Source organism: Cladophialophora yegresii (assembly GCF_000585515.1).
Source record: "Cladophialophora yegresii CBS 114405 chromosome Unknown aczIN-supercont1.4, whole genome shotgun sequence".
NCBI classification, from domain to species: Eukaryota; Fungi; Ascomycota; class Eurotiomycetes; order Chaetothyriales; family Herpotrichiellaceae; genus Cladophialophora; species Cladophialophora yegresii.
In genome coordinates, this window is record NW_006913048.1 from 227,621 (window position 1) to 243,042 (window position 15,422).

At 53.9% G+C, this 15,422-nt stretch overlaps 3 protein-coding genes across 3 annotated transcripts; 1 reads left to right on the forward strand and 2 right to left on the reverse strand.

Annotated features, from left to right (window-relative positions):
* Positions 1 to 465: 465 nt before the first annotated feature.
* On the reverse strand, positions 466 to 3,675 carry A1O7_05394 (uncharacterized protein; the record flags this gene model as incomplete). Its single annotated transcript, XM_007759404.1, has 1 exon — positions 466 to 3,675. The coding sequence occupies one exon, from the start codon at positions 3,673 to 3,675 to the stop codon at positions 466 to 468; it is 3,210 nt and encodes a 1,069-aa protein (XP_007757594.1).
* Positions 3,676 to 4,299: 624 nt separating this feature from the next.
* A1O7_05395 (molecular chaperone DnaJ) lies at positions 4,300 to 5,995 on the reverse strand (the record flags this gene model as incomplete). Its single annotated transcript, XM_007759405.1, has 2 exons — positions 4,300 to 4,495; positions 4,545 to 5,995. The coding sequence occupies 2 exons, from the start codon at positions 5,993 to 5,995 to the stop codon at positions 4,300 to 4,302; spliced, it is 1,647 nt and encodes a 548-aa protein (XP_007757595.1).
* A 371-nt stretch (positions 5,996 to 6,366) lies between these two features.
* On the forward strand, positions 6,367 to 9,729 carry A1O7_05396 (lon protease like, mitochondrial; the record flags this gene model as incomplete). The annotated part of the gene is made up of 2 exons (XM_007759406.1): positions 6,367 to 9,480; positions 9,547 to 9,729. 2 exons carry the CDS (start codon positions 6,367 to 6,369, stop codon positions 9,727 to 9,729), a joined length of 3,297 nt encoding a protein of 1,098 aa, XP_007757596.1.
* Positions 9,730 to 15,422: the final 5,693 nt, after the last annotated feature.

Consider the following 15,422-nt stretch of genomic DNA (forward strand, 5'->3'; position numbering starts at 1 on the left):
GCGGGCATGAAGGAAAAGCTCCCTTTCCATTCGAGAACCGACGGTAAGAAAGCCAATCCGCCCAGTCCTCCACGCAGACGGGGACCTCTCCGACTGCGTCAACTACCTGAAGGAAAGACGCGTTACCTTTGGTCGTCGGAGTCCCTGCGGACGCCGAAGACCGTCGTGAGCTCTGTATGGATTGTGGCATGGATCACAGGTGCTCGCGCCTGACATTGTACCTGGGGCAACGAGTAATCTAGGCAACTGACAGAGGTCGTGGTCCGAGCAGATGCACGCTTGTACTAGGAACGCAGTATCGTGCATTCTGGCACCCCTACTCCTGGGTCCTACCCTGACACCTTTCGCGACGAAATTCCCTTCCACTGCAAGGTAGCGACCGCGGCAAGTATATTCTCGGTTACTGTAGCTACGTCTACTTCGACTTCTCTCTCAGTCGCACAAAGTCGCTGGATTTGTGTCATCTCATTTCCACGCGCTCAGGCCCGCCCAAGGGTCAGTGTCTTGTGGGACGCCACTTTGAGGATGCCCCGATTGAGGCACAGGAAAGCTTTGTCCCTGCTGCTGTTGTTGCGGGTATCTTTGCGTATAATTCGCGTACCCACCGGGTCCGCTCGCCCATGCGCCAGCTGGAGTAGGTGGGTACTGCGTGGTTGAACCACCTCCGGGTGGCCCTGGAGGTGGTGGCGGAGGCACGTAATTCTGCGGCATATTGTATGGCGACGGAGAAGGCTGATAGGGCTGATGCTGATGCTGATGATAAGGTGGTTGCGATTGGGGCATTTGTGGATGAGGTGAAGGGGATTGGTACCCACCAGGACCCTGACCAGGGCCACTCGGAGGCTGAGGAGGGAAACCGTATTGAGGATATTGGTGACTGGGAGAGGCAAATGCCAGTGGTTGGTGCGTCTGGGGTCCTTGGGCGAAGTACGCGTTCATGGAACCGAGGGGAGAGGTTACTGGTGAGAAAGTATATGCGCTCGGCTGCTGACTGGGTGAAGTGACAGTGACTCTTTCAGGATATGCCATAGGATTGTAGGCTGATGAAAGCGGGGTTGCAGCGCCTTGAGCGAAAGCGTGCTGCGACTCGATGGGTGAGGGATTCGTTGGCTGTGAGGGCGGCTGGAGCTGAGCCGAATATCCATTCGGAACAACCGGCGCAGGCGAATGTCGAGGAGGAATTGTGAATCTCGGATCGGCATTTGTGGTAGGATATGATGGCGACACCGGACCGGGAGACCTTGAAGCGTTGATGGGCGGTAAAGGAGGAAGAGCAGGAGGTTCCGCTTGCAGAGGTGAGGTCGGCTTGGGTTCCATGGACAATCGATTCATCAGTTCCTGCATTCGCTTCTGTTCGGCTGCAGCTTGACCATCCGCCGAACTATTCTTGGTCTGCTCGATCGAGTGCAGTAGTTGCGCACCTTCTGCCCTCCGGTTGCTGACGAAAGATTCGACATTCTTCTCGAGGCTGTCAACACTCTCCTTCATCTCACTATAAAACCCTTGCGCCTGCATAAGACCTTGGATGAGATCTTCGTGTGCATTGAACACTTTCCGATACTTGTTCATGACGCTGTTCTTGCTCTTCTGCATAGCGTCGTACCTTTGCTGATCCGACCGCACCCGTTTGTCTTGTAGCAAGTCTCCGTACGTTTTCGTCAATTCTTTCAACAAGGACGACTGTTTATGCACGGTTGATATCAGTCGGTTTTGGTGTGATCGAAACTTCTCCAGCTCGGCTTGAAACAGCTGGTTCTCCTGGTTGGCAATTGCTTTCTTGTTCAGTATGAGAACATTCGAGATGTCGTCGGTGTGGACCTTCTCTTTCAGGTCCTTCAAGACCTGCATTCTCTCCCGCTTGACGAGGTTAAGTTTCCGCAACAAGTCTTCGACTTTTGCAATTTGATCCATCACTGACAAACCGCCTTCGCCGTAGTCCTCATCGAGTAGCGTCGTTTCATCTCCCGACCTACTTCTGCTTTTCGACCCGGACCCGGCCTTGATCAGTGCTTGCTGATAGAGGACATCTGCATCACCTTGTTCGCCGGCAGCCCGCATCTCTGCAAAATCACTTTCGTATTGGCGGGCTGTGGAAAAGAGCTGCGCATCACTGGCTCCGGCCTCATCTACTGTGTCGCGGTAGCTCTTGATGTCAGCTCTTAACGTAGAAGTCAATCTCGAGCTGGGTTGCTGAGTCCAGTCGGCACCGTATTTGGACCTCATTTTCTCGCACACGCTCTCCTCCATGTCAAGTTGCTTGGAGCTTTTGGCCAAGCTGTCCAGAACAGTCTGCTTGTCTTTCTGGAGTTGCTCGAAGGCGCTGTTGAATAACTGGTGGTTCGCAATCTCCTGGCACCAGTGCTCAAAATCTCGGTCAACGCCCATTTCCTGTTCCAGACCACCTTTCAACACGTTGAGGCTGTTGGGCAATTTGAGGTAGTCGAGGCTCGCGGCCATTTCACCATTTGCTTGCTCGACCTTTTCCGCCTCGGATCTGATCAACTTTGCTTTCTCCTCGTCATACATACTGGCCGATTCGGTGACTGAAATGGGGACGATCTTCTGAAATATGTCGGGGCCAATGATCCGTTGGATATCTTGGCCCTGGTATAGTTCAGAAAGAGGAATTGCTTTAGCTGCCGGTACTTTGGTGACCGGAGATAATGAGGCATCCGCTGGTACCGTCTGGTGGTAGATGTAGTCATTATCCTTGACCAAGGACGTCACCTTCTCCTGCACCATCTCCATCTGTCTTCGAGTGATTGATTGCATTGTTGAAGCAGTGTCTGAGCCCAGCTGTGACGCCGAGGACGGAGTCGCGGGGAAAGATTTGGCAAAAGTGTATGCCTGCTTGCTCGATTTCTCGGCGAGCTGCAACCGCGCGATCGCTGAACCTTGTTGGTTGGTCTCATCTTCAGTCAGTGCCTGGTAATATTCTGCCAGTGAAGAGAAGTGTAAGGCCTTGATCTGGATCAGCTTCAACCATACACCCTCAAAAACTCCGCGCGCATGGTCCGACTCGAGTCCTTCTTTGGCCTGACCGTACAGAAATGCTGCTTGAGCGGCGAGTTTGGCCAGAAGTGCCGGCTTCTTGCCATCCCTGACCTGCTTCTCTAGGAAAACCTCCTGCGCCTGGCCAAGCACGATATGAATCAGGGTTTTGACGGTGTCTCGGTTCAGATCGATCGACGGCGCATGGAGGAAGTTCTCGTTGATATAGGTAAACATTCCAGCAGAGGCCTGGAAAGAATGATAAGCAGTCTTCAAGTCCTTGTCCTCGGAACGATTCTGAGCAGCGGCGTGACATGAGAGCACGGCGGCGATGTTGAAAATCACCGATGCCTTCTCGAAGGCTAGGGAATACTGAGACGTCGCCGCCCGCGTGAAGGCGTCAAACCACTGAAATGAGATCTTGATATGCGCCTCGTCGATAGGGAACCTTAGGTCTAGCAATTCCAGTTGCCCATAGTATCTGTACAGCAAGTCTCTTCCTGACGCCGAGTCGGCGCCAGCCCCTCTCATGTCCTGCCGCAGCCTGTTGAGTGTACCAATCTCTTCTGCGTACTTGCTGGCATCGTCACCGTAGCTGTTGCGGATGTACTGCGACAGCGGTTCGACCCAGCTGACCTCGGTTGTCGTCTTCAACGGACAGGATATCATGGGCGCTTGCACCATCTTGACTGCCGGTGAGGGGAACCGGTCGTAGAGTGGCTCGGGGAATAGGCGGCGACGAAGCAACTGATCAATGCATTGAAGAACAGAGACCTAACGGAGTTGCAGCCGTGGACATACGAAATCCGATCGATCTACGAAGCTGGTCTGAAGCAGACGGCATCGTGGCATGCAAGCCAGTTCGGGAGCCCAGATCTGTGAAGTCCCGCTGTGTCCGTCCCACTGCACAGTGACGAGGAGAAGCTCCGCCAATCAGACGGCAGTGATTGAGGCCTAGGCGCGGCAGGCCCGATTTGAGATGCGGAATTCGAGACTCACCCATCCCTCAGGTTCCTCTGAGCTTCCTCTCAGATTTTTCAGGTTTCTCTCAAGTTTCAATCAGTAAGCCGTCATTCACGACTGAGAAGCATACGCTTTTAACGGGCCTGGTATTCTACAAAAGATGGGAGTGCTACTCCGTACTGGCTTCGACCATCCAGTCGTGCGCAGATAGGTACTGTACATCCGTCGTCACAGCCATCACCAATGGAATCCCTTTCTGAAATGCACACAATCCAATCTCGTCGCCGTCGCTGTGAGGTATATAAACAGGAGAAGGGTATTGTGGAATCATCAATGCTCAGTCACTTAGCCAGACCCAGACGCCTTCTCGGGTTCGTTATCCTCGTGCTGCTCCGCTTTGCTCTCCTTTCCAGGCTTGTCGGACTCCAGATTATCATGCTGGTGAGTGAGCTTGTGCCAGGCAGATTTCAAGAATCCCTCGTTCTTGTGGTCCGCTCTCTTCTCGGACGGCTTCGATGCAGGGCTGTCGTTTCCAGGTGCTCTGAGACGAAGATTAGCAAAATGCTTGTCGTCTCACTCTACACACTCACTGCTTGTCTTGGTCTTTGTACCGGCCCACATTCATGATCCTCTTGGCCGTCTTGTCGCCCATCTCATCCGCCAGCATTTCAATGATCGTCCGCTGGTTGGCAGTCAGGTACTTGGGCATTTGTACCTTGAACTCCACCCGCAGATCGCCAGACGAGCCAGCACCACGGCCACCGAGCCTCTTCATGCCCATACCACCAAGTGTGATCCGATCGTTTGTCGACGTGCCCGTGGCTACTTTGACTCTGACCTCACCGTCTAGCGTGGGTACCATCACCTCACCACCAAGCAGCGCCGTGGTCAGTGGTATCGACGCAGTGTAGAGAATGTCTGCTCCGTTTCGGCTGAACCGCGCATCTGGTGCCACCCGAATGAAGACGTACAGGTCGCCGCGCTGTGTTCGAAGTTTGGGGTTTGCTGATAGGCCGGTGGGAGGATAGTCACCAGAACCTGCGACCCGCAGGCGCATTCCATCCTCGACTCCGCCGGGAATGTCGACTTCAACAGTCTCCCTCTTCCGAACCACACCGTTACCGGAGCATGTGTTGCACTCAGATCCCCTGGGCACCACGGTTCCGGTCCCGTTACATGTATCACACGTAGAGGCCATCTGGAAGCCGGCCTGCATCACATGGACTCTTGTGCCCGTACCATTGCATCGTTTGCATGTCTGTCTCGAAGATCCCTGCTTCATCCCATCTCCTTTGCACGTCCCGCACTGTACCAGCGGGGTAATGGTGATATTCTTACTCACTCCTTTCGCCGCATCCATGAAAGATATATTTGTCTGGACTTCAATATTTTCGCCCACCAAGATCTCTTCTTGGAAAGGCCCGCCTCCCCTCCGGCCACGGCGACCGCCGCCAGTAAATGCGCCAAACAAATCTTCGAAATTGAACTCGGCACCGAAACCTCCGCCGAACCCAGAGAAGGGATTTCCTCCCCCGGCGCCTGCGAAAGGATTTCCACCACCAGCGGAAGGGTCGAATCCCGCGCCTTGATCGAATGCAGCAGCGCCAAACTGATCGTAGGCCGCTTTCTTCTGGGGGTCATTCAAAAGTTCGTATGCTGACTGGGCGTCGGTGAATTTCTCTTTCGCGCCCGGGTCTTTGTTGGTATCAGGGTGGTATTTCTTCGCCAGGGCGTAGTACGCCTTCTTGATCTCAGGAGCCGTAGCATTCTTTCCCACGCCCAGGGTCGCATAAGGATCTTTCGTGGCCTGGAAGGCCGGGGTCGCAGAAAACGGCCGTCTGTGATGCGACGGACATCGGGGAGACGCTGAGGACGAGCGCTGCGGTACCGGTCTCTTCGGGGCGGCAGAGTCGTAAAATCGTCTAGTTTGGGCTTTCCGAGTAAAACTATTCCGTTGTCGGGGACACTGCGACGTTGTCCTCAAGAGTGATCGCAAGGGAGCGGTCCCGCCCAGTGCGGTCGGAGTTGCTATAACGCTCATCAAGGGCCAGAGCAAGATAAACTGTTGACGGAGATGTCTTCACCACGGACTGTAGAATTGGCTGGGAACAGATATCGAAATGCTGTCCCAGCACTGAGAGAAAGTTCCAGCAGTTCGGCTTTTTGCTGTCGGCGGCAGTTTATCCGAGTCGCGGGCGTGGATCCACATGATATCGAGTTGAGATCAAAGTGCATTGCGACACCTGCCGTCGCCTTCTCATCATTATCGCCTCTCACAGTTGGTCTGGTTTAAAGTATTTTCCTTGACCTCTGGAACCCTCAGAGTGTACTCAAAACCCTTCTCTACACTCCCTCCACTGGCGCAGCGTTCGTCCCTCTCGCTCGCCACAGCCACTCCCCTCTACCCAGAGCATGCTTCGTGGCCAAACGTTACCATGGAGGACTGCGCTCCGACAAGGCTCCTTCAACATCTGTAGGGACTGCAGACGGCAGCTCCTCCAGAGAAGCGCTTCAAGTTTGTCCGCGAAACCTCGACTCACTTCGAGCTACCACCCCATTGTCGCCCGATATGGATTACAAATACGTCAGTTCTCCTCGCATCCCGCGCGACGGAAAGACAAGCCCCCCGAAGACGATCCCCAGTCGAAGCAAGAGGAGGCCGAGGCAAAAGCTGGAAAGGTAGAAAAGGAGTTGGACGAAGCTCCACGGACAGAGGATTCAGTGGAAACGAAAAAGTCGGCCGCCGAGCCGCAACCGATACCCCAATCTGCCGACAATGCCAAACCCGCAGCTGCAGGAGGCTCGGGCGGGGACTCCCAACCGGGCACGCAGGGCGCAGGATCAGGGAACGATGGCAGCAAACGTGGGCGGAAGACCACGCAGATCTCGAAACCTACGGTGCCAGAGGTCTACCCCCAGGTCATGGCGATCCCCATCGCAAAGCGTCCTCTATTCCCCGGGTTTTACAAGGCTATCACGATCCGTGATCCCAATGTTGTTGCTGCCATCACCGAGATGATGAAGCGCGGCCAACCATACGTCGGCGCGTTTCTATTCAAGGATGACAACGCAGACAAGGACATCATTGAGAAGGTGGATGACGTCCATGATGTTGGAGTCTTCGCCCAGATTACCAGCGCATTTCCAGTCCACGGAGACGAACACAGTCTGACGGCCGTGCTGTACCCGCATCGCCGTATCAAAATGACCGCCTTGATGCCTCCGTCCAAAGCAGGTGAAGTAGAGCCGTCTATGGTGCAAGTCCAGCCGGTAAAGGAGGACAAGTCGAAGGGCGAAGGGCCAGACAATAAAGGGGATGTTGTGGCAAGTTTCGAGGAACCGAGTAAGGAACAGCCCGGCCAAATGGGCGTCTACGAACCCACTGCTTTCCTTCGCAAATTCCCTGTCTCGTTGGTCCACGTCGAGAATCTAGCGGAACAACCTTTTGACAAGAAGAGTGGCGAGATCAAGGCCTTGACTTCGGAAATCGTCAGTGTTTTCAAGGAAGTCGCCAGTCTGAACCAGCTTTTCCGGGATCAGATCTCGGATTTCAGCGTCTCCCAATACCAAGGCAACGTACTCGAAGAGCCAGCCAAGCTTGCAGACTTCGCAGCCGCAGTCTCAGCTGGCGAGATTGGGGAACTGCAGGATGTCTTACAGGAAATGGATGTGGCCCGAAGACTGCACAAAGCATTGGTCGTGCTCAAGAAAGAGTTGATGAATGCCCAGCTGCAGTCCAAGATTTCCAAGGACGTTGAAAGCAAGATCCAGAAGCGGCAACGAGAGTACTGGCTCATGGAGCAAATGAAAGGTATCCGCCGCGAATTGGGCATCGAGTCCGATGGCAAAGACAAGCTCGTGGAGAAGTTCCGCGAGAAGGCGCAGAAATTAGCCATGCCGGAGGCCGTCAAGAAGGTCTTTGACGAGGAGCTCAACAAGCTGGCACATCTGGAACCCGCAGCTTCCGAGTTTAATGTGACTCGGAACTACCTCGATTGGATTACACAGATACCTTGGGGTCAGCGAAGCGCTGAGAACTTCGGTATCAAGAACGCCATGACCGTGCTGGACGAGGATCACTACGGACTGAAAGACGTCAAGGATAGGATACTCGAGTTTATCGCGGTCGGCAAGCTTCGTGGAACGGTTGAGGGCAAGATCCTATGCTTTGTCGGCCCTCCTGGCGTGGGCAAGACATCGATCGGCAAATCGATCGCTCGCGCACTGAACAGACAGTACTACCGCTTCAGCGTCGGGGGTTTGACGGACGTTGCCGAGATCAAAGGCCACCGCCGGACCTACGTCGGCGCTCTGCCGGGAAGAATCATCCAGGCCCTGAAGAAGTGTCAGACCGAGAACCCGCTCATTCTCATTGATGAGGTTGACAAGATCGGCCGCGGTCACCAGGGAGATCCGTCTTCAGCACTCCTCGAGCTGCTTGATCCAGAGCAGAATTCCAGCTTTTTGGATCATTACATGGATATCCCCGTCGACTTGTCCAAAGTCCTATTTGTCTGTACGGCAAACATGACCGACACCATTCCCCGCCCCCTCCTTGACAGAATGGAAGTCATCGAGCTGAGCGGTTATGTCGCTGACGAGAAGAAAGCCATTGCTGATCGATACCTTGCACCCCAGGCCAAAGAGCTGTCAGGCCTGAAGGACGTGGATGTCAAACTCGACGACTCTGCCATCGAAGAGCTGATCAACAAGTACGCCCGAGAATCCGGCGTCCGTAACCTGAAAAAGCACATCGAAAAGGTGTATCGGAAGTCGGCCCTGAAGATCATCCAAGACCTTGGGGAAGAGGTCTTGCCCGAGTCCGAGGCGCTGACAGCGGAAGGAAAAGCCGCCTTGGAAGAAAGCAAAAAAGATAACACCGACGTCAAGGACACGCCGGAGAATATTGAGCAAGAAACCACGGAAAAGCCTCGTGTAGCGCTCGCGGTGCCGGAGTCTGTCCACGTTACCATCACGAAGGACAATCTGAAAGACTTTGTCGGCCCCCCAATCTTCACGGCCGACCGGTTGTACGAAACGACACCGCCGGGCGTAGCGATGGGTCTAGCCTGGACAAGCATGGGCGGCGCAGCCCTCTACGTCGAATCGATCCTCGAATCCGCACTGTCACAGTCCGGCCGTCCCGGCCTGGAACGCACGGGCAATTTGAAACCGGTCATGAAGGAATCGACTCAGATAGCGTATTCGTTCGCCAAACACCTCCTCGCCACGAAATTCCCCAAGAACAAGTTCTTCGACCACGCCAAGATCCATTTACATTGCCCGGAGGGAGCCGTGCAAAAGGACGGTCCCTCAGCGGGTATCACCATGGCCACGTCCCTGCTGAGTCTGGCCATGGACAAAGAAGTCGACCCCGCCTTGGCAATGACCGGCGAACTAACCGTCACGGGCAAGGTGCTGAGGATCGGTGGGCTGAGGGAGAAGACCGTCGCAGCGCGTCGGGCGGGCTGTAACAGGATTCTGTTCCCCAAGGATAATTGGGGCGACTGGGTTGAGTTGCCCGAGGTTCGTTTTATCTGCCCCCTCTATCACGCCCGTGTTGATAACTGACTGACTTGTGTGTTGTTCCAGAACATCAAAGAGGGCATAGAAGGCCACCCTGTGAATTGGTACGACGATGTCTTCAAGATTGTCTTTCCGGACGTGAATGTCAACGAAGTCAACCACAGATGGAAAGATGCGCTGAAGAGGAAAGAGAAGGAGAGGAAAAATAAAGAGGACAAGGACGACGACGACGACGCTGATGACGACTAGATCTTCGGCTGCAACGCTGTGTATATGGATGCAGGGAAGGTCGCTGTCGACTTTGTCAACGAATATCATATGTTGTATAAGAGAGGTGTCGGTGGGTAAAGAGAGACGAACCTTTGTTCGGGATGACCTCCCCGCGCCAGACAGAGGACAGGAAGATGGACCACGCAGGATGATGCGCGGTAAGGAAAACCGATGTGCTTGAATGTCGGATGGCGTGCAGTATAGAACACTGAACTGATCTGGTTGAATGGTTGCATGCGCAGGGCATGGGCACGGGCGCGACCACCGCTCTCGAAGGCAGGGAAATCACCGAAATATCCATAACTAATTAGACATGGACTGGATACCCATGCGATGGACCCATGGTGGATGTGAGCGAGTCAGTGAGTGATGGAGGGAATGCGCGGCGGTCGTTTCCTGTAGAAGCTGCGTGGGAAGACGGACCCAGACTTGGCGCGAGCTCGATGTGCACTTACAACCGTCGGGCGAGTGAGCGAGCGAGCGATAGAATCTCTTCTCTGAAGATGTATGTACTGTAGTAGCTTCGATTTACAGTGGGAAGGAAAGGTTTTGTGCCATGCCAGCCGCCAACCAGGGTACAGCAGGCAGAGCAGGCAGAGATGCGATACAATACAATATATGATTAGGTGATAATAGATGACTCGAAATCATGACTATCCCGTAATTCTCATGAGTAGCGTAAGGAGTAGCTGTTGGGACCAGCCTCGAACACAGAGGAGTAGACTCATACAGTTGAGTGAGTCGGTGGTGAGCGAGTGAAGTAAATTGTTGGTCGCAATCATCGTGCATCCATTCATGCATCTGTAGACGCCTCGACGGCGTACTAAAGCACACTACGGAGTACATACATGTGCCTCGTATGGATAAAGATGAGTGGCGCAGCACAGACACACGCGCGCAGACGCAGAGGCACAAGCAGACTCAGAGGTACATGCTGGGCCTGTCACCACCTACATACTTACGTACAGACGACACAGAGACATGTGCAATGTACTGTATCAGGTACTTCAAAAATAGATATATACATACCTAGGTACCTAACCTAGGTGAAGCCTACGGTACCGGCTGCGTTGTTGTCGTACCCTGTAGGCAGTAAAGTAACTTACAGTTGCTTGCAGTTTCTCATTGCTGCGAGCCCTCTCGGAAGTCGAGCTACACATGTCCTGTCTACTGTTGTACTGTGTACGTCACGCAGTCTATGTCGGCACTTACTTTCAGTGTCCAGCAATGTGACAAGTCCAAGTCCAAATCTAAGCACATGCCTACACCTTTGGTAGGTTATGTACCCCAGTCAATCAATCAGTCGGTATCCGAACCTGATCCCTGAGTTCGGATGCGGATGCGCATCAGGAGAATGAGCTGAGATGAACTGACCTGAGTCGAGCTGAGTCGTGCTGGGTCGAACTGAGCTGAATGGATGCAGGGTACAGTAGTGCGTCGTTGCCACTGTCAGTGTCAGTGTCAGGCGGGAGGGAGTTTCTGCACGAGCCGATCCCGCGAGGTCCGTACGGAGTATCGGATTCATCGGGTAATACTCCGTAGAGACAATACTGTAGAACAATGTGACTTCCTTACTCCTTACTCCCTACTCCCTACCTGTGGTGGTTGAATCCAGCAGGGGTCGACAAGGTCAGTAGGTAAGTACGACGTAGACAAGCGCTGGGGTGCGGCTGGCTGAACGATTTCCGAGAGAGACGCGTCAATCAGTCAATATGCATTTGGCATGTGCTGTGCTGGCCACTCACTCGAGAGAAATGCATGTGCAAATCTGCGAGTACGAGGACTACGAGTTCCGAGTACACAGCTGGACAGCCCCACACTTACAGTGGACTTCATATCCGGGATCATCACATTTCGAGAGGCACCAGCCAGCCTTGGCCTGCCTGCCACGCCTCGGTGTTGTATGTATGCCGTGCTGTGCTGTTGGAATGGCTGCTCGCTTGGATGAATGGAATGGTGGATACGAGGTACTCCGGACGGATATGTGATGCGGAAGTGGATGCGGATGAGACAGACGCATGGTGGGCATGTCGGCGCAAGATGAGCTCACCGACAGGGGGGGTTTGCGCCGCCGGCATGGTTTGTTGCTTTCTGTGTTCACCGACAATAAGAAAGTCACATCTGCCGAATGATGGGATTCCGTCATGGTTGCAAAGTCATGACGCAAGGCCAGGCGACAGCCTAGTGAACGTGAATTATATCGATCCCAACAAAATTTGTCCACCTCGTGCACGCTGCTGTAATAATGAGAGGGTTGTTGTTTTTGGCGGGATCTGTGCCAGTGTACCCCTTATTCGGGCATAGGGGTCAATCGTCCGGACTGCAGATCTGGGGTATACCTTGCTTTTTGTCCTGCAGTGCCGGAAGTAAGTTGAGAAGATATGCCATGCCACATTACTGATGGCCGCTGACAGCATCCATGTACTGCGTAGCCGTGCCGTGCGTGCTCAGATCCGGCAGCTGAATCAAGGCACTGGATGGACGTCAGGTCGACGGTCGGGCGGAAGGCAGATCCTCTTCCTATCGGCTAGTTATACCCCAGTGGGAGAACTCGAAACAGGGGACGGAGACCCACTCGCCACTCGTCGTGGATGCATGCGGAGATGCACAGTGGGAGGTACGTACTGGATACAGCACCAAATGGTAGGAAAACCATGGGTCAAGCACGAATCTGCAAAGCCTCAGTAGAACACCCCTGCAAGCCTCTGGGTGTCCTTCACCAATCTGACGGGTTGGCGTGCGAATAACGAACGTGTACCGCTGTAATCGAGAGAAGACTTCACCAATAAAAACTTGTACCCTGCGACGCTACCCCCTCAACATCCCCTACCAGGAGACACGCGCCATGATTATGGCTGACCCTTGGCCTTGTGCAGCCAGAGGGTGGTGATCGCTGTCGAGTGCCTGATTCGCTTCTGTCATTCCAACATCCCTTCTCGCTGGCCGAAATGCGCTCAGGTGCACCTCAATGCGGACGACTGGGTAGTCGATCATTCGTATTCCGGGCAGGATTGTGTGGTGCTCTCGCTTATTCCGTGCGATAGAAACAACTTTAGACTTCGAGTTTCTTTCTAGTGGCTTATGTCGCGGATGGGCGAGCGTGGGCAAGGCTGCAGGGAGCTGAGAATAGACAGCCAAGCAGCCTCTCCAGTTCCCAACACCCCGGGCGCATCGTGACCAAGGAGAGCGAGGCGGTATAGAGTAGGGTGCTGAGTGATCGGCACCCGGTGGTGAGAACGAGAGAGCAGAGATATGTATTGTGTCAAGTGGTGGCAGAAAGCGACAGGTTCTTGGCCCCTGAACAGTCAGTACGAGGTATTTTTCTGCAGGCATGTGCTTCCCAGCATCTGATGGTGTGCTCCTCCGACATCAATTGGTACTTATCAGCAGACTGGTTCTGAGCATGTGCTGCATCGTGAATGAGGAGGCTATTGGAGGTTGGCACCGGGAGATTGTGCGATAAGACGGTGAATGCAGAGCCCTACCTGATCGTGGTCAGTTGATGATGCCGAATGACTTAAAAAGGATGGGTGTAGTCCTTTCAATCACACGCCGCCTTGCCCTGCTTCCCCCACGCGGCATAGCGACAGTAAGAGCGGATGTGTTTCAGCTGGTATGAATGGCATACGCGGAACCGTCAGAGTCCTTCCGTACCCCAAGCGCATCACTGATAAGGTTGGGGCTCGGAGCTTGAATCATGAGTGACGCGAAAGCCACTTCTTCAGCCCTAGTCCCGGTCGATCTATGCTTGATAGATTCGCTACGTGGAAGAAATGAGGTGTGGATGAAGGGGGAAAGAAATCCGCCTCGGTTTCGAGCGAAGACGCCAGGCGGACGGTCGTGCCTTCGAAAATCGAGATGATCGCGATTGTCAGACCGATTTGGTTCCTATCATCGAGGGTGATTTCGGGATGCTGAAAGATGCCAGGCAACCGCAAGTCTGTTCCTTCGGTAAAGCCCGGTAAAGCCCGGTAAAACCCGGCAGAAGACGGATTGCACGCCGTGTTTCCCGCTTTGATGGACGAGCACACAGTACCTCGTTACGAATAGTAGTCTTCTTGGATAGGAGAACACATCAGCACGACAAGACACACCGCTCACTCCCAGTATGACATTCATCGTTGTTAGAGCCGTACTGTGACTGACCCTTCTGGTCATCATCTTGACGACGGAAACCGCGACTCAAGATCATCGCAGGTCGGATCACCCGAGGATGTGCCCTCGGCTCGGTTATGCCTGAATCGGCACGGCATGAGTACTGTGGTACTGAGGATGCCCCTCCGGTCCGAAAGGGCTCGAGTCATTCATCACATCAGTCCGGACGTCTCATTTCTTGACCTTCGGGTTTCTCTGCGTGCCACGATTCCAATCTCCCATTGATCGGCATGCCGCAACAGGCAGCGGTCAATGAATTCCTCCCTCGACTGGGGAGATGAATAATGATGAAATACCATTGCCGGGAAGTTTGGCTAAATTCGCATCCAGAGTCTTGACAATCTAATCAACTCCGCATCCCATTTGGCTTGTCAAAAACTGGGGACTCCGCGATTCCCCCGGTTCTCGCGTCTGGCTGTGGGCGGTGCATGACCGTCCGGGGCAAACAGTAATCAAAACCTGCTGTGTAACACAAGGTGGATAGCAGTCTAGACCAGTGCCAGCCTCAAATCCTCGTATTGTGCCTTATTGCCCATCCACATTCTCGAGCCGTGATAGAGGCGATTCTGGCCAACCCATGCAGCGGGACTGGTCACGACGCATCAGCCCTGCATAGTGTGGGGGAAACCACGGGATATGTGGCTCTGTGGTTACATGGGGCTGATAAGCTGAGGACACAATGAAAGTGTTTGGCGCCTAAATTATCAAAGTACCAAGGTGCAGAGGAGTACTCGCGGGCGCAGCTGTCATTTCCACAGTCAGCTCGCCCTATTCGCAAGGTTTCGAAATGTTGGGCGCTCTCAAATCCGCCTTGTCTACGGAGTATTTGTCGCGCAGTTCTTCCGCCCCCAATACGAGTACCTTGTCTGGCTCATGCTCCAAGCGAACCCGGGTGTTTGAACCATGGTTTCTGATTGTTGCTTGAACAAGACGCTAGCCTGCAAATGTGACTCAGCTGCCCAGACACCGGGTTGGGCGGGAGCACTGTCTACTGTGTACAGTAATTAGGGAGACGCTCCGAAAAAGTGACAAGTGGAATCCATCATCAGATTCGATCATCGCCATCAGCGGAGTACTTGGCGGGCATGAGGGGCGATTCGGTGATCCCCCTGGTGGCAGCCCCAAGGCCTCAGATCCAGGTGTCAGACTGAATTGGCTATCTCAAAACTACACATGTGAACAGGGGATTGGCTGCCTGACAGTAAGAGCGCGATTTCGCTCGGCCTGACACCAGTAGACCATACAAAACATACCACCAATAAACGCCGCTCTATCTGGCGCAATCTTGCGGCGCATTTCCTGGTTGTCCCCTGTCCGTCTATAACCTGCTCCGCGCTGTAGTTTCATTCACCATTCATCCGAGCGGCCCAAACCTGGGGCGTCAGCTCTGCCTAGAAAAAGACTTCCCACAACGCCAAGTGAAGAGGAGAATAAAGATGACAGTATTGTTGCTTCTAATTTCAAGCCGTGGCAAAACCGCTGTAGGTACCGTAAACACATGCTTCACCAGGAACCAT